Genomic DNA, 18,301 nt, shown 5'->3' on the forward strand with positions numbered 1-18,301 from the left:
CGGCGTACGAGCAGGCTGAGGAAACAAACAAACAAACAAGCAAGCGGAAGTGACGCACCGAGCAAAAGGAAACCAGCCGGTCAGAAGAGAAGGGAGAACGCCTCCAGTATTCTCCAAAAAGCGGAAAAACCATCCCCGGCTTCATTCGTAGAAGATGAACGTCAATTCGAACGGCGGAAAAAAAAAAGGATTGAACCTACACGATTCAAAGCCCGAGCGGGCACACTGTTACCGGCACCGCTGCGTAAAGGGCGCGATCTGAGTCAGCGGGATTTCCCCGCCGATCTTATATATACTCCCTTCCAGGCGAGACATTGTAAAATCAAAACAAAGATATAGAATAAACCGGCGCCGTTATAACCCTGGGAGCCGCGGTCTGCGGCCTCCGTGCGCTTGTTTGTGTTGTTTTCCGCGAGAGCGGAGTCCTTCGCGCAGCGTAGATTGAAATCGCCGCCGACGTACTGTGCGCGAATGTCCGGTCTACGTCACTGAAAAGCCGAGCGTATAGAGCGAAGGAAATAAAAGAAATAAATGTGAAAGCGGGAAAGAATGCGGCAGCTCTCGGACGAGCGACGTGTCGAGACCGAGAACCCGCGACCTCCGAACTCGAAGCCGCTGCTTTCACCTCGTTGCGCAAGTACTGTTCAAAAGACTGCGAGATATTAATCACTCTGGTGTTCTTGTCGTGAATGCCTAATTTCTCTAGATTGACGACCTTCCATTGCTCCCCTGGCAAGGAAGGCCAGTGCTATCACGGACGTTGAATAAGGGACGCATAATGCGGAGATAATGACTCTCTAGGACAGTGCGCAAGCATGCATCTAACGTAGCTCCTGTCCCTCGCAGAGTGGCAACCTTTGGAGTCTGCGCTTCGGCCAAAGTGGAAGTAGCGAAAGTGCATGCTGTAGTTCAGCTTTGCTTTGTCTGCAAGGACTACGAAGGACATCGTATACTTTCACGCTGTCTTTGACGAGAGGAGGGATGTAATCGACGAATCAGCAATAATCGACATGATAGATGGACTGGTGGATAGAAGGAAAAAAAAGGTCTAAAGGCCTTCACTCGATGCCGCAGGGAAGTGGGTGTTGTCGGCATCACTGAATATGAATACTGCATGGGACTGAAACAGACAAACAAACAAACAAACAAGCAAGCAAACAAACAAACAAACAAACAAACAAACAAACAAATCGAACGAACGAACTGATTTTTAGCCGTCGTGCGAAGCGAAGAATGACAAGAGAGAGTTCCAGCGAAGCGTTTACTGGCGTTGTTCTAAAACCCACTAATAGCTGAGCTGCGCTCGCCATAAGGTGCCCACTTGGCCCACAGAACCACAGATGGTGTCCCTTTCGCCTGACGCCCACCTCCATAACCGTGGTGTGTGCTACCACGCCCGGCCGTGGTACTTCTGGGACTGCTACAGCGCGCTGGCGTACCGTATAGAATTGCAGCGCACTACAAGGATAAAATTGTAATCTAATTAGTTTCCACCTGAATGCGGGCGTTTTTGGTTACGACATACTACGATTTGAAGAAAATAGCGCCAGAGCATGCAAACCACAAAAAGACAAGGACGAGACACAAAGACACAAAATTAGTTGTGAGTTAGCGCTTTGTGTCTCGTCCTTGTCTTTTCGTGGTTTGCATGCTCTGGCGCTATTTTCTTCAAATCAAGTATGCACCAACTCGCCCAAAAAGAAGTGTTAAGACATACTACGAGGTCGACATCACTTTCTCCCAGAGAGAGAGAGAGAGAGAGAGAGTACTGCGTACAGTTATCACTGTAGAGGGAGAGAGAAAAAGAATTAAGCATGGGCGCATCTGTTGAAAGGCGTCAGCACAGCTCGTCAACCATGGGCTGCGCAGGAAACCCATCCCCTCCGTGCACTCAGTATGCGTATGCGTCAACCTTGAGCTGAAGGAAGCTGCTAGGCCACTGACGGGAGATGGTCTCACGCTTTTATGGCGACTTGCCGGAATGCGACGCAGATCTCTCTCTCTCTCTCTCTGCATCCCTGCCGCAGTACACAGCAGCGACGGACCGACACAAAAGAACCCGTCGCCGACCGAGAGCGGTCCGCAGTTTTCCTGGTTAGGACGGCCTCTTCTCCTGTAGACAGTGGAACGAACGATGGAGGCAGTCCGGCTGGTGCGGTCTACGCGTACGGAGATGCGAGCATAAACGCGAACGACCACGAAAACGAAGAGAAGAAAGAAAAGAGAGCGGTGCAAGGCGCCAGATTGCAAAATCCGCTGAATTTATAACTGGCTCTCGCGCACAGTTGAGCGTGAAATATGGGACTCTCGCGTAGGCGACGCGATTTCACGACGTCACGAATCGTTGAGATGGAGCTCCCTTTGAGCGCTGCTGTGAGCTGCTCGGACATGTCGTTGCATCACCCACGACGTCCTTGTTGGACCCAGAATGGGGTAGCGTCGCGAGTTGAATACATACAAACACCATCTACGCACACTGCATATGTCGAGCAAGCTATCGTGGCAAAGTTGCTCGCGTAAAAGAAGATCCTGTCGCCAAACAACCGATTCGACCGGTCCGCTTTGGCACTGTAAGCGCGCTTTGTTGTACTGCACGATATACGTGTACGGATAGGATGTTTCGGCACTCCACATGCAAGAACGCCGTCAAAAATAACCGGTGTTCACACAGAACTTACGTACAGGTCGGCCACCGTAAAAGGCGTTTTTGTCGTGTTGATTAGCGTTTAATAAATTGATAAATTAACCGATTAAGGTGTTTCCTTGTACTTGTGTAGGTATTCAGTTAACAAATACTTGCATAAGAAATTTAACGAATGTATTACAGAACATTACAAGCCAGAAAATATCAAACAAAAAGCTCTATATGAGAATAAAAAAACATATATATGATGCAGGCCATTTCAAATCAGTCGATCGATGTACGGACTCATCCGGCCCCGAAACAATCTTGTCAGGCATTGATTAATCCAAATTATTCAGCAAAAACGCTGATGCGACCAATACATGTGTTCTTCAAGATGATGAAAACGATGTTAATTCTTCCTGTTAGCGTTAACGGCCGTATCGGAAACACCCTCGAACATTCCTCGAAAGCAATACTGCTCAAATCATGTTAAATCAGTCGATTATAATTAGAGCGCCCTGTTCCCTAATCGTTGACCGTTATTTTGTCTTATAATATTATGCTCTTTATTACCGCAATATATCGAGTTTAGGAAAATTCCGTTACTTGTGTGAACAGGCGTGAAAAACGCGATAAGGAAGCCTGGTAGCGGTCAGTACCCAGTCAGGAGACCTGTTCTCTCCTTAAGTCCTGCCTCGGAAACAATTACTAGGCATTACCAAATAAACAATAACGAAAAAAATAACTAGGAAGGCGAAAAAAAACGCTGTAGCTTTCAGTGCTTGTCGGCTGGTTATCCTTTACCGTCACTCGATTCTTGGGCCTACGAGCTATGGGTAACGTGCTCAAGGTTCTACGAGCAGCACTTCGGTATTCGAAGCACGCCTCGCGGTATCTGCTGGGAAGAACTATGACGTCAATGACGCCAGTTGAAATTTAGCGGAGAATTTGTATTCCGTTGCTACGAGAAGTGATTCGAATGGAGTCGTCAGAATTCCGGTTGCAAGGCGGACCGAATAATCCGCCCATAGCTCACATCGACTCGACAATCATTTCAAATTCGAGCACCCACCTATTTCGATGCCGCCGTACCTGCAAGGTGCCGTCTAGCAGGCGCATTTTAAACTCTTGCTAATGAAGCTCTTCAAGATTCTAGTTTTTTGATGAAGTGTTTAGTACATTCATATTAAATAAGTACAGAAAGCTGTCCCATAGTGAAGCACTATACCGGGACATCTTTGTCGCGGTACAGTAGTCCTTGGTCACATAAGATTAGTACATTCATATATGTGCTGATTCGATATAAATGTATTAACCTTATGTGACCAGTAAACCTGAAACTTGAAACTTTTGTCGTTTTTCGAACAAACTAGCAACTGTACTGAGATGCAGTGCGAGTTTTTTTTTTTTTTTGTTCAAAAGGTGTGCTGTAAATTCAGGCTACATGAAATTAAGAGAGAGTTTCCGATGACCGTATGATATGTGATTTAGCCAGAGTATTTACTTGCTGGAGTAAAAATAAACGTTGAACTAGATGCGTCTCTGACGTTGCCGTGCATGCCTGATTACGAATTTCAGTTCCAAAACAAGGGCAATGCATAGTTCTATACGTCAAACAATCATAATTTCAGGAACTGTGTTACCGTATTTCTGTAGTATACGTGTGCTGATGGATTACGCTGCTCAACACAGTAAGCATTTTCGCAAGAAGCTTAAAGCTTAAAGAAGCTCAGTTGTTCAAACAGTGGCCAAACTTGATGTCTGCGTGGTAACTACTAGTGCACACACACAAAAAAAATGAAAAGGCACCTTGGCTCAAGCCATGAGACGTAGCGAAACAATGAAGGTATGAAAATTTGTTGTATAGGTCACCATGCAAAACCTGTGGAATATTTTATTTCTTAACTCTTTAAAGCCTTCGCAACAAAAACGTTGAATAAAAAGTTTCTAGCGTTTCGTCGTCACTGTTCCTTACATTGCAAGAATGTAAAAAAAATGACAGGCGTTCAGTCGGTTTGATGTGAATAATAATAATAATAATAATAATAATAATAATAATAATAATAATAATAATAATAATAATAATAATAATAATAATAATAATAATTGGTTTTGGGGGAAGGAAATGGCGCAGTACCTGTCTCATATATCGTTGGACACCTGAACCGCGACGTAAGGGAAGGGATAAAGGAGGGAGTGAAAGAAGAAAGAGGTGCCGTAGTGGAGGACTCCGGAATAATTTCGACCACCTGGGGATCTTTAACGTGCACTGACATCGCACAGCACACGGGCGCCTTAGCGATGAATACGCAAGCAGAATGCATTTTTAGGATGATGGTTTTCTATTTGATGCTTTTTTCCCTTTTGCCGCACCCCAGTGCCTGAAAGTTGTGCCAATTAATTTCGCTTAGCATTGGCTTGCCTTTGTGACTCGCAAATTATTTTTTATGTTTCCACATTTGTCGATATGTACAGTTTCCCTTGGCGCGCCGCGTTGGATCATCCACTGACACGCGGTCGCTTTCGGCGCAGCTTTCCCTCTCCGCACTCGCCGCTCGCTTCACATTTTCCCTCTTTCCACTCGTCACGGACCGATTCTCGCGCTCAGATGCCATGTTTCGATGGAGGCGAAACGCAAAGGCACCCGTGTGCTGTGCGATGCCAGTGCACGTTAAAGATCCCCAGGTGGTCGAAATTATTCCGGAGACCTCCACTACGGCACCTCTTTCTTCCTTTCTTTCTTTGCTCTCTTCCTCATCCTTTCCCATACGGCGTGGTTGACGTGCCCACTGAGATATGAGACAGTTACTGCATCATTTCCTTTTCTCAAAAACAAAAAAAAACAATTTTAGACTCGCTACCGACGCCAGAGGCTTCACTCGGTGGCCACGCAGAGACACACGCGGACACTTTCGTCAACTGAACTCATATTGCTTACGAATAAAAAAAAATCTGATTGCAGAAGCATGATAGCTTGAGCGAGTTATAATAATCGACCGCCACACACAAAGATGAAAAAAAAAATATTATTGAGCAGTAGTTCCTACTTTCATGCGCACCATCGACAGAGGAAAGTAGTTCTTGCGCCGCTGAGGCATCAATGTAACAACACACTTCCGGAAGAATTTCCATTCTGTCTAAACCACAGAAAATATACGACAAATCTGTGCGATGTCAGTGCACGTTAAAGATCCCCAGGTGGTCGAAATTATTCCGGAGCCCTCCACTACGGCACATCTTTCTTCCTTTCTTCTTTCACTCCCTCCTTTATCCATTCCCTTACGGCGCGGTTCAGGTGTCCAACGATATATGAGACAGATACTGCGCAACTTCCTTCCCCCCAATACCAATTATTATTATTATTATTATTATTATTATTATTATTATTATTATTATTATTATTATTATTATTATTATTATTATTATTAGGTATTTTCGAAGACGGACAGATGAAATCGACATACCTTAAGATACTGATCGGTCTTGCGCTTCCGCGGCGGAGGCTGAATTTTGGGCTGTGACGTCACGGTGGGCATCTCGCTCGTCGCCTCGATCACTTCACGGACAAACGTGTTCTCAGGTGTCGTCGACACCATAGGCATAAACGTTTGAGTGTATAATATACACGAATTCGTCTTTTTGGTCCTAGGAGCGCGCACGCACAAAGTCACAATCACATGCGCACTGAAGGAGGTGCACGGTGGTTTCGGTTAATAATCCGTCCGGTTAATCCGTTCGTTCTCTGCGTCCGCTGGAAATGGTGGCGTTTTCACTACTGCAGTGGTCGCGACTAGCGCCGGCCGGTTTTATAAAGCGCGCGGGTAAAATGACGCCTCCCCCACCACCTTCCCCCCTCTGACGCAAACAGGCAGGACTCGCATACGTAGTTCTCCGCGCGGAGAGGGCGTGATTGGCATCGCCGGCAAGGTTGCGCCTGTCTCGTAAGCCCCAAGCCTTGTTTAAGCTGGCCGACGATGGTTATCGATGCCAGACGGCTCGGGGGCTTGTCCGCGGCTGTGCTTGTGAATATGCGAGGAAATACAATTGTGTAGACGATCGCGAAGGCGCAGGAAGATCGGTTTTATTTTTTTTTTCTCTCGCAAATCTGTACAAAAGGGGCTCTTTTCGCTTTCCTGAATTAAACAGAGCGTAAAAGAGAGAGAGAGAGAGAGAGAGCAAGGAGAGAGGAGAGTAACTTTTGTTGAAAGAGGTTAAGAAAGAGAGTAAGAGAGAGCAAATTTTGATAACAAGGTAAAAAAGAGTAATGTTTGTTAGAAGAGAGCACAAAAATTTCCTATTCAACAGAGAGTAACTGCGAAAGAGAAGGTAAACAAGGAGAGAGGTATAAAGGCCTGTACCTCTCATTAAGATAGAGAGTAAACAAGGAGAGAGAGTAACTTTCGTTATGAGAGAAAATAAGAAAAATTCCTGTTCGTCACTGCCTCAATTACCATGCGCTCGATAGCCTGCAATCAAAGGACTACCCCTGCCAGACTGGAAGCTTGCCAGGTCATGCTCGTGACGAAGGCTTTCGAAAGCGTCGTTGTTTCTGCAGATGGCCCTGGCGATGGACGAACTTTCCGAAGAGAATTTTTCGCGGAAGCAGGGTCAACAAGGCGTGATGAGCTCACATCGACTGCGTACGTCAGGTGCGAGTGTCGTAAAACAAACTATATACGTTTCTGTGTACCTATTTCCGAAGCTCAGAATTACCCTCCGAAGAATCACCGTATTTACCAGGCCCGCCTCCCCCCCCCCCCCCCTCCACTCCCCAAGTCCCAAAAGTTTGTCTTTTTTTTAGACATCAGCGTCTAATTCATATATAAACAACCAAAACAACGGGAATACCACATCCCTGTGGTGCAAGAAAATCGGGTAAATAGAGCATTATTTTTATAAAACAAAAAGTTTGACGCATGGCTCCGGCTACATATTCTCGTGGCCAGAGTTGGTAGTTGTTCCTTCTAGGGTACGACAGGCAACACTTTCTTTTCAGATCCCTGAGTCTCAGATTGCATCAACAGCGCCCGTAGGCTGCATCCAGCTCCACGTTCAATGTCTGCGACATTGAACTCCGCAATGTCCTTATTCGAAGCGAGAAAGAAAAAAAAATCGTAGCCTCCGAACAGCCACGCATTGCTGGTATTCCCTGGTTCATCAAGGAAAATTTTCCAGTTCAAACGAGATTATGTAAATGCTAACCTTCGCTCCGACAGCGCTTCTCCAGCTGCGCGGCTGCGAAGTTCGTGCGTAATTAAGCCAAGCGTGCCGCTGGTTAGGCGCTGCTGCTTTCCGAAATCGATATAATGCTTGCATAGGAGCGGGCTTCAGACAATTTTATGCGTCTAAAAGAATATTTAGTTTCCTTGTAATGGTCGGGGTATTCCCGTAGTGCCTAGGTTCGACAGAACGGCCGTCATCAGTGCGTACACATACCTGTTTCATGCAAGAGAAGACAGTGGTCCTCTCCCGCTATGCATAATCTGCATGTTAGAACCTCATATAGACGAAACGAGGTATAGAATAACGTGCAAAAAAAGCACTTAAACATCTCATGTTGAAATCAAGACCCGAAACTACAGTTAGCTTGTAGTATACGGGCGATCTTTGCTGAGCCCGATGTGTCCATTTAACACTCCGACAAATGGACTGTGGGTGATGTCGCTACAAGCCAAGTAAGTGGTGTGGTAGCGCAGGCTCATCAGCTGCCTACTCTACGCAGAAGCGCTGGGTCAGACGCGTTTCTGTTTGAAAGACACAGCCCTATAGTTCAAACGCTTTCAATGCGTCCCTCCCCCGTTCAACGGATGTATATAATTTATAATTGGTTTTTGGGGAAAGGAAATGGCGCAGTATCTGTCTCATATATCGTTGGACACCTGAACCGCGCAGTAAGGGAAGGGATAAAGGAGGGAGTGAAGGAAGAAAGAGGTGCCGTAGTGGAGGGCTCTGGAATAATTTCGACCACCTGGGGATCTTTAACGTGCGCTGACGCCGATACCGCGACGTAAGGGAAGGGATAAAGGGGGGAGTAAAAGAAGAAAGGAAGAAAGAGGTGCCGTAGTGGAGGGCTCCGGAATAATTTCGACCACCTGGGGATCTTTAACGTGCGCTGACGCCGATACCGCGACATAAGGGAAGGGATAAAGGAGGGAGTGAAAGAAGAAAGGAAGAAAGAGGTGCCGTAGTGGAGGGCTCCGGAATAATTTCGACCACCTGGGGATCTTTAACGTACACTGACATCGCACAGCACACGGGCGCCTTAGCGTTTTGCCTCCATAAAAACGCAGCCGCCGCGGTCGGGTTCGAACCCGGAAGCTCCGGATCAGTAGCCGAGCGCCCTTACCACTGAGCCACCGCAACGGGTGATTCAACGCGTGTACATATTCAAGTCCGTGTGGACATCAGTACCAGCATTCGCAGCGTTCCAGGTCGCACGTGCACAGCAACCGCTAACTAGCCTACCGCGCAAAATTGCAGGACACGTACTCCTCGCAGTTTTGCGCAACCCTGCGTGTGCACGCGTGTTGAACCTGTTGGCGGTTGCTAAACTATAAGTTCTGTCAACGCAAAGGCAAGGTCACGTGATTTACGCTGCGCACGTGACGTCAGTGTCACGCTCGTTCAAGGGTCAAGGAACTGTCTTATGACGCGCCAGCTGTTCGCAGCCAACCTTCACTGCCGATTAAAGGCGCGGGTCGGGTGCTCAGTGTTCGCGAAATGTCGCCGACCTGCTCGCGTTTAATTTCCCCTCAGAATTTAGCAGAGCTGCTGTCTACGGGAGCGCAAAGCTAAGCTGATTATCACGCTTCATTGAGAAGGGCTGTATCTTCGAGAGACACTGCGATCATCGGGACATGTGTACTGATCTCTCAAACATTTCGGAAAACAGGTGGTCGAAATTATTCCGGAGCCCTCCACTACGGCACCTCTCTCTTCCGTTCTTCTTTCACTCCCCCTTTATCCCTTTCCTTACGGCGCGGTTCAGGTGTCCAACGATATATGAGACAGATACTGCGCCATTTCCTTTCCCCAAAAACCAATTATTATTATTATTATTAAACGATGACAACATGATACGATTGCCATTACTCCCAAGTAGTTTAAAAGGGTGTGAGACGGTGGGCTAACTCGTCACGCCGTTCTTCGAGTACGGGAGCTGGGCAAGCGTCCAGAAACGACTGGCTGATTAGCAGGCAAGCGCTTGCGGGCAGCAAACAGAGAAGCGTGCGTACAGCGCTATATTTAGCCCTGGGAAACACTCCTACTCGCCTCTGTCTCTCTGCTACTCTGATCGGTGTGAAAAACAAAATGGAAGAAATGAGAAGACCGGAGACGAAAGGCATTTCCACTTTTACCTTCCGAACTAACTTCAACCTTTTTTTTTTCGCACGCAAATGGACTAGTTATTCATTATGTGCTCGTGTAAAACGACTATTTATTCATTTTGCGCTCACAAATCCCCCATGAACATGCACTCCAATTGATTTCATCCAACACGCCAGCCGCACCACATATTCGAACAAATTACGGATCATTCTCGTGATCGGTTTCTGTTACAAAGCTGTGGAGTAAGTTACCACAAGCCGTTACGTCAGCTGTGTCGTTTCGGTCATGCAAGCGAGCAGTCAGAACTCTTGAACCGTAGGTAGAATAGCACAAACTAGGAAAAATTGCACGCACTTTTGTTCTTTTTATTGTTCTTGGTTTAGCTTGGTTTATGGGGGTTTAACGTCCCAAAGCGACTCAGGCGATGAGGAACGCCGTAGTGAAGGGCTCCGGATAATGTCGACCATCTGGGGTTTTTTTTCTGGGGTTCTAGCTTAACGTGCACTGACCTCGTACAGTACACGGGCCTCTAGCACTTCGCCTCCTACTAAACGCGAACGCCGCGGCCGCGATCGAACCGGCGTATTTCGGCTCGGCAGCCGAGCACAATAACCACTGAGCCACCGCGGCGGCTGTTCTTAATTCTTGGGTGCTCATTTTTTTTTATTTATTTTGTATCTTTAAGTATTACCGCTGATGTACTAACTTTGTTTAAATTAAGGATTCCTCTCACAATTTCTGTGCTGAGTTATGGTGCCCCTGTTTTTTTTTTTACAAAATACAATAGAAAGCTATGGAATACCAACGAAACATTTCTTATTCTGATTCTGTACTAAATAAAGCGAGAATATAAGCGATGCAGCAGTTTGGAGTGACGTAAACTATCTCCTTCACAAAAAAATGAAAATTACACGATTGTACTTAAGTCTGCTTAGGAGCGGAAATGCGACAGGCTTTCCCTTTTCTCTCTTTCTCTCTCTATTTTTCATTTTCTGTTGTATGAAATGTTTAGTTTTGTTTATATTTATTTATTTTTATTGTTTATTGCTTATTTTATTTTTATACAAATTAAGCCTTCTCACGCACTTACATCGTTTTTCATCGCGTCAGTCACACAAAACCTGCTTCAAACACAGCATTTGATCTCATTAATTCAGTTTGATTAACTAATTACAATTAATCAACCAAAACGTTTCCCATTTCAAGGTCTACTCACGCACTACCTAACACAAACTTTTGCACACTTATCTCCACAGAACGACATAATCGTGCAGACAAAATTTGTGGACACTTCGCTGACACGACATAACCATATAATGCTTTCGCATTTATAAGCGCATGTCTCAAAAATGACTCATACTGTGGCTCCTGCCTTAGCTGAAGTTAGCGCCTCCGGCGCCGTGATGCCTGGGATCGGAATTTGGCTGGCAGCCCGGGCAGCCGGAGGTATAGAGCGCAAGGAAGCGTGCCCTCTCGTATGATGGAGAGCGGCCTGCCTTGGTTATCGCCTCCATCACCGTATTTCTCACTGATGCGTGTCCTCCAACGTCGTACTCTACGCTTGGTGACCTTCAAACGCAGCGAGGGCGACCCGCAGCCACAATTGCACGGAATTGCGTCGAGGAGTAGAAGTTCGTACGGTTTCCGTAAACGTTGCCTAACGTTGCAGCATCAGGTCGCCCATACTGCACAGTATACACTTTGAAGCACCGCACTGTTCGTGTTTGGTGTAACGAACGCGTGTTTAGTCCCGCGCACGACGCGCGGTGGCCCTTAGTTGCTCATGAATGCGCCATTGGTGGCCCCGAGCCACGTGCAGCTTCTCTTCCAAGAGTGGGATGCAACGTCAGCTGACTACGTGGTTTGCTGCACGCGGCTCGGTTATTTCATGAGTTCTTTGATTCCATTGAATACTCTATCTCTCGTAGAGTAACCCACCTCTTTGTATTTTTAATGCGAATGCATTAGGCCTCACTGAGAAAAAAAAAGTGTAGTCGTTCATAAAATTAGCTCATTGGCTCTAGGGAAGTGACATCACCAAACAGGAAAATTCCCATTGGCTGGAGGGAGTGACGTAATCAGCCAGGAAGTGACAACGATACGCTTCCTTGTACCTTCACTGCGTCCCTGTCGCCATCTCTAGACGCCTTCGGAGAAACATCTAGTCGCGAGCAAGATGACCCGAAGAGATGTCTGGTTGTGTGCAGAGAGACGCGTCAGGGTCACAACTTCTAACGGCATCACACTGCCAACGCATAAATGTAATTCGGTGTCCCTGTGAATTATTATATTTGTACGTGAAAATACGTGAGATGAATTGGTGTTACTAAAATGCGCCGGCAGTTCCTTTGCCTGCACGTTTTATAACTGGTTATAGTAAAGGATACACAAAAAAAATCGTCATATTTAGGGGCACGATGGTCAGATGACAACGAGGTTTCGGTCACATTGCAAACGCTGACCTGAAGAAGAACTCTTGTCTTGCCTTTGACGCGGTCGGATCTCCATAGACTATCATGATATATCGCACGGAGAGAAAAAAAAATCAGCTTGACCCACGCAAAGGCTCGGAGAAATTGCGCACTCTGGGCATTCCGGCGTGGCACGACCTTGAGAGCGAGCGGCTCAGGGCCGCCTTCGCTACCGCGACGAAGAGGAGGAGGAGGGGTCGTGGCCTCGCTAGCCTCACCACGCGGCTTAGCGCGCAGGCGCGTGAATCAGAGCGACGGCGTCATGACGTTTATCAGGCGGACGGCGAGAAGACCCGCTCGGCGCAGTTTCTTAGCGGCGAGTGTTGACAAACGGTTGTTTGGGCGCCCTCCGCCCCTGTTTTCTCCTCCTCCACATACACAACGTAGCATTTCCTGTCGACCGACCTTTCAGTCCATGTTCAGCGCCATGCGCACGGCAGCACTTCCCTTGCAGTGTCGAAGGATTAAACGGATCGGGCTGTGAAATTACGCTGCCGCAGTGGTTTGGATGGCGTATACACTCGCTGGCAACGCAGTTCAAGAAGGAAGGACTGAGTGTATACGGTGCTCACAACGGCTGCCTAGAATGTCAAGGGCGCCGCTGTTCGAGACCGGTATCCGATTCCTGGGGGATGCAGAGCTGATAGGTGCGCGCCCCGCTTTCTGGCTTAGTATGCGCGCAGCGCAGGGTCACCCTATTGGCCTGGTAAAGCAGCAGCGTAGCGAAACAAACTACTTGAGTCGCCAGTAACTAGACGGCAGCCAAAGGTAATCTGCTGTTCTTTTTTTTTGTTTTCTGAAGGGCTGCGAACGAGACGGTTTCTGCGCTTGTGAAATAGAAGACAGTGAAACTACGGGAACCGTTGGGCTCGTTCACCAAATAGGTATATAATCAGTTGTATTGGGGTGTCTAGTGTACATGCAACTAGAAGGCCAGCACAAGCTAAGCAAGTTCACTGTATATAGTAAGCTGGTAATTCGTCCGGCGTTTAACCAGATAAAGTTTACCACCGCCGCCGAATCTCTAATTGGAATCACCTCGATAGCGTTTTATGCACCAAGGAAAGCAGCGCATCTGTTAGCATCAAATGATTCAGGAGAGAAGAGAAAGGTCTGGGTTATTTTTTGTAACTCTCTTGATTGCGACTGATTCTCGTCGTCTGTTGCTAAACCGGGCATCGGATAGCATCGTTCACTTTGATAGTTCCATGTTCGAGTGTTACAGACTTATTACGCGTGATACAACAAGATCGCTATTGCTGTTACAAAGCGTAAGGGACTCTTAACTTCGCACTCTCGAGGGAAGCGTAATAAGCAAATCAGCAAAAAATAAGACTCGGGCATCGACAACAGTCAACCGCTTCGTAGCGATCGTAGCTGGCAAAGTTGGCCAAGGTCCAGAATTTTTCCAGAAGTGGTTTTCTCCGTACGCGGCTGTTGCTCACTCGTTGTTTCGCACAACCTTCTTCAAAAGGGGGAATTAAACCGTAAAAACCTATAACGCTGACGCGCAGGCGTCGCAAAAAAACAACAAAACACCGGTATCTCATAAAAAAACCCATCATCGCCGCCACGTACTCATTTCCAGCGGTGTTTTTTTTTTTGTACATCTCTGTGGCTCGGCGTCATGGGTGCTTCCAATTACCTTCCGAAATCAAGAAGCGTATGCCTATAAACGTGCAGTAGGCTGGCTTTAACGTGCGTGTGTGTGTGTGTGTGTGTGTGTGTGTGTGTGTGTGTGTGTGTGTGTGTGTGTGTGTGTGTGTGTGTGTGTGTGTGTGTGTGTGTGTGTGTGTGTGTGTGTGTGTGTGTGTGTGTGTGTGTGTGTGTGTGTGTGTGTGTGTGTGTGTGTGTGTGTGTGTGTGTAGTCACCAGAACTTGAAAACATAAAAGGATTTAATTCACGCTGGTCCTCCAGCCGAAACGTCGTGAATTAAATGCTGTTATGTTTTTCAAGTTCTGGTGACTTTATATTATACTGATCAATCAGTGGTCCAGACGCGCGCGCACACACACACGCGCGCGCGCAAAATTGGCTTTAGACAAACAAACAGACAAACACACAACGGCTAAATGCGGATAGTGGCCAGTATAAGTGACTAAAAATTTCTCCAAGGCCATGACATTGTATTCACTGACTACCCACGCGCGCTTCATCCATCGGAACATCAACTGCTGACATGGCCGCGAAGCAGCTGAAATTTAAGCACTGCGAGGTTAGGCGAGATGTGCGCGTCATTATTTCGGTGCTCATGCCAAGCTTGCACGTGAGTTTTGTGAGCGTATTGGCGTTCCAGGCGCAAAACTTGCTGTGCGCACACATACCCGCCGCGGTGGCTCAGTGGTTAGGGTGCTCGGCTACTGATCCGGAGTTCCCGGGTTCGAACCCGACCGCAGCGGCTGCGTTTTTATGGAGGAAAAACGCTAAAGCGCCCGTGTGCTGTGCGATGTCAGTGCACGTTAAAGATCCCCAGGTGGTCGAAATTATTCCGGAGCCCTCCACTACGGCAACTCTTTCTTCCTTTCTTATTTCACTGCCTCCTTTATCCCTTCCTTTACGGCGCGGTTCAGGTGTCCAACGATAAATGAGACAGATACTGCGCCATTTCCTTTCCCCAAAAAACCAATTATTATTATTATTATTATTATTATTATTATTATTATTATTATTATTATTATTATTATTATTATTATTATGTGCGCACACGGCGTTTGTGTGAGAAGTGCTGAGCGACAGGCGCGCGCTGTGGTAGATCGTGCGCGCGACACCCTTTGCGTAAAAAGCGCGGGCGGAAAGACACACTCGAAACATTGTACTCGGCGTTTTATGTTAGGACACTTTTAAGCAAATTCTTTCGTCTTAATTTTCTCTTCGTGTACGCGCGCGGGCGGAAAGACACACTCGAAACATTGTACTCGGCGTTTTATGTTAGGACACTTTTAAGCAAATTCTTTCGTCTTAATTTTCGTGTACGCGCTCGCGGAATTGTGTGGCAGAAGTGCAAATTTGAATTCAGCTGCAAAAATGTACACCGTGCCATGTGACATGTTGCTGAATATTTGAAGAGGCAATGTTGGAAAGGTAGTTGCGCTTAGAAAATGGCGGCAAATGTCTACGCTGTCTCAGTCTTATTCCTTTCTCTCAAAGCTGGCGTGTCCATGCCAGCAAAAGCGGGAGCTTTTCTTTCAAGTAGAAAAACGCACCTGCAAAGCTGACATTAAACCTCACTGAAAGCACGCAGCTGCGGTGTGCTTTCGTGCAAATTATCACGAAGTAAATTCATGCACCAGCCAGCCACAGGAATGAGGCGAGCCAAATGCGAAGAGGCGCCTATAACCGGATGGTTTCAACGGTGCATCTCGTCCCTTGCACTGCAATTCTGACACTGCGAAAATGTCGCTTCGCTCAGCACGTCGTTGTCGAGTGAATGCACCAAACTAGCGTCGCCTGCTTTGCCTCTGCCGGACTGAGAGCGCGCTCTCGCTCATGCCGTGGAGCTGCTCAGCTGCCATGACCAAGAGTGCCTCGATGCCAGCGCCGCCGGGGCGGAGACAACTTCAGCGGCGCCGCCATATTGAATCACACGGAATCAGCGGCGCTAGCGTTTGTAACGGCGCCGTTCATGCTCTCGGCGCGCTTCAAATTGCTTTAATTTGAACGGCCTTTTGCAGCGAGAGCTGCACTGGGTTACCAGTCGAGCATTTCGCGGCACATGGGAGAGGCCAGTTGTGATTCAATATGGCGGCGTTGCTTAAAGGGACACTGAGGAGAAATTGAAGTTGTCTTGTATCGATAGAATACCAGCTCCTGATCACAAAAACGCCGCTCTTACTGAAAACAAAGCTCTTGTAAGGTAGAAAATAGCAAGAACCAAAATACAGGTATCGCCACCACAGGCCAATCTCGCAAGTACAAGCGTAGTGACGCCATAGGACAAGAGACGCCACCTTGGAGGAATTTTCCATCCTACTTGGTGTCGCGAATCTCTGAGGCTGACAAAGGTAGGTTGCGCAGGTCAATATTGAAGTAAGTTTTGTTTTAAAACCAATAGTGCACTTTTATCACACAAGGAAGGCAGGCAAAAGACAACCTGAATGTTGGAAGCAAAGAAAACGGATGTTTGGCGGCGCCACAGGCGGCCAGGAGAGTTTCGATTTGTTATGGCGCTTCGCGTCTATGAGCTTTGCGGGCCCCGTGGTTTTGTTTTTGACGCGCTTCGATTTACAAGCGCCGAACAGCAGAGGAACTCCAAGTGCCGCTTCAAGTGCTAGTTAACCTTTGAAGGAGCCTGTTAAGGCTTGTCAGATGATCGTCACGGTCGATGAAAAGCTATGATGGCACGATGGTCGGTGATCGCACAAGGCAGCACTTGTGTATTCGCACGCTTGCCCGGCGAAACATTCCCGGCTGTGCCAGTCAACTTCAAACTACTTAACGGAAATCGTTTATCAGGGACGGGAGACAAGGGACAAGGCAGTTCAGAAAAATTGCTGATGGCCTAGCTCTGTTAGGCCAGGATATACGTAGCGAAAGCGCGGAGATTTCTGCATCAGAAGAGTGCATTCACTAGATGCGCCTTTATTGACAGCTGTAACTTGAGCCGTCGTAGCGGAGCGGTAGCGTTTCCGCCTCAAACGCCGAAGGCCCTGGTTCGATTCCGAACCTCGGCACCGGACTTCTTTTCTTTTATTTAGTGAGTGGGCAGGGGTTTCAGTGGCTCCCATGGATGCCGCCGCCGAATACGTTGGTTAGCGGTTAAGCACAGACTCTGCTAAGGCGCGTTTATGCTCCGGCGTAACGAGCGCGCGCGCGCGCTGCGCGGCGACGTCACGTCGGCCAAAGCGAGACCCTCTCTACTCCAACTGCGCTTGACCGCCGACGCGTTCGGCGGCTTCGGCGCACTCTGACCGCACTGGCGGGGAGACTTCGAGCATGTCTCTATTTCGCGCGGAGTGCACCAGCCGACGCCGGCCCGGCCAGACTGACCTCGGCTCCGCGGCGAGGTGCGCGTTGTGACGTAATTCAAAAGCTTCGGCAGTTGGGCGGAGCTGTTCTTTTAGAGCTCTCGGCTAATTTAATCCATTCACAGTACACATCTGAAGGTACATGCAAGTGGGCGAGAGTGCCCGATCCAGTGGACCCGTTGGATCTAGCAGAAGCCGTTGAAGCATCGTGCGTCGGCTTTAGTTTCAAGCCGCCAACTTTAAACACGACCGCCCTTGAGCACCCATCCGTTTTTTTTTTTGTGGCAAATAAATAAATAAATATCTTGGCCCTTGCAACCGTGGGAGACCTCGACGCCGCCTGCTGCACCGTGCAACCGCACCGTTCAAGGAATCCCAATCCGTTGGCCCCAAAGCCCCGGCCACCCTCCGATGGGCGCAAGGCGCCGACCTTGTCCTGGCCCCTCGCGACTCCCCGCACTGGGGTTATGATATTTAGTTTGCGACGGCTGCTCTCTGAGGAAGGGGGAAACCACCCGCCGGCGCCTAACCTAACCGTGCTCCCTCAAAAGCATCGCACGCTCTGTGGGGCTGAGGTCGCTGAAATGCAGGCCAGAGTTTTTGCGAGAACTACGTCGTCGGGTTCGGGAACGGGATCCATCGTAACGCTGGCAAGACGCCGGTGCAAACGTAAACGAAGCGACGGTGGCGACCCCCGATAGATGCCTTCAACGTGCGGCGGCGGTAGCTTTCATTTCGGCAGCTGCTAGACCGCACCGCTAGCCGCCAGAAATCACAGTCTCCGTTTACGTCACGTTTCACGTCACTTCGTTCTGTGTCGTCATAAGAGTTCTCCGTGTCGTCATATGAGTTCTCGAGTTTGAATCGGAGCGGCGGGAAAAAATTTTTCAACTTCGAATCCAAATTTCTT

At 48.0% G+C, this 18,301-nt stretch overlaps 2 protein-coding genes across 6 annotated transcripts in view; one reads left to right on the forward strand and one right to left on the reverse strand.

The window, feature by feature from the left end:
- LOC144098756 (GRAM domain-containing protein 4-like) overlaps nt 1–18,301 on the reverse strand; it is a 111,770-nt gene that overhangs the window by 26,700 nt on the left and 66,769 nt on the right. The window contains exon 1 of one of the 5 annotated variants that reach the window (XM_077631609.1): nt 6,091–6,369. The exons of the other annotated variants lie outside the window; for them this stretch is intronic. Within the exon in view, the coding sequence (XP_077487735.1) occupies nt 6,091–6,228 (138 nt within the window). The 5' untranslated portion in view covers nt 6,229–6,369. Of the gene's footprint in view, nt 1–6,090; nt 6,370–18,301 lie in introns of those variants that run through there. 5 annotated transcript variants of the gene reach the window in all.
- The window catches only part of LOC144098754 (histone lysine demethylase PHF8-like), a 171,290-nt gene that overhangs the window by 2,603 nt on the left and 150,386 nt on the right, over nt 1–18,301 (forward strand). The gene's annotated exons all lie outside the window — the stretch shown is intronic.

The sequence above is a fragment of the Amblyomma americanum genome, chromosome 7 (assembly GCF_052857255.1).
Source record: "Amblyomma americanum isolate KBUSLIRL-KWMA chromosome 7, ASM5285725v1, whole genome shotgun sequence".
In the NCBI taxonomy this organism is placed as follows: Eukaryota; Metazoa; Arthropoda; class Arachnida; order Ixodida; family Ixodidae; genus Amblyomma; species Amblyomma americanum.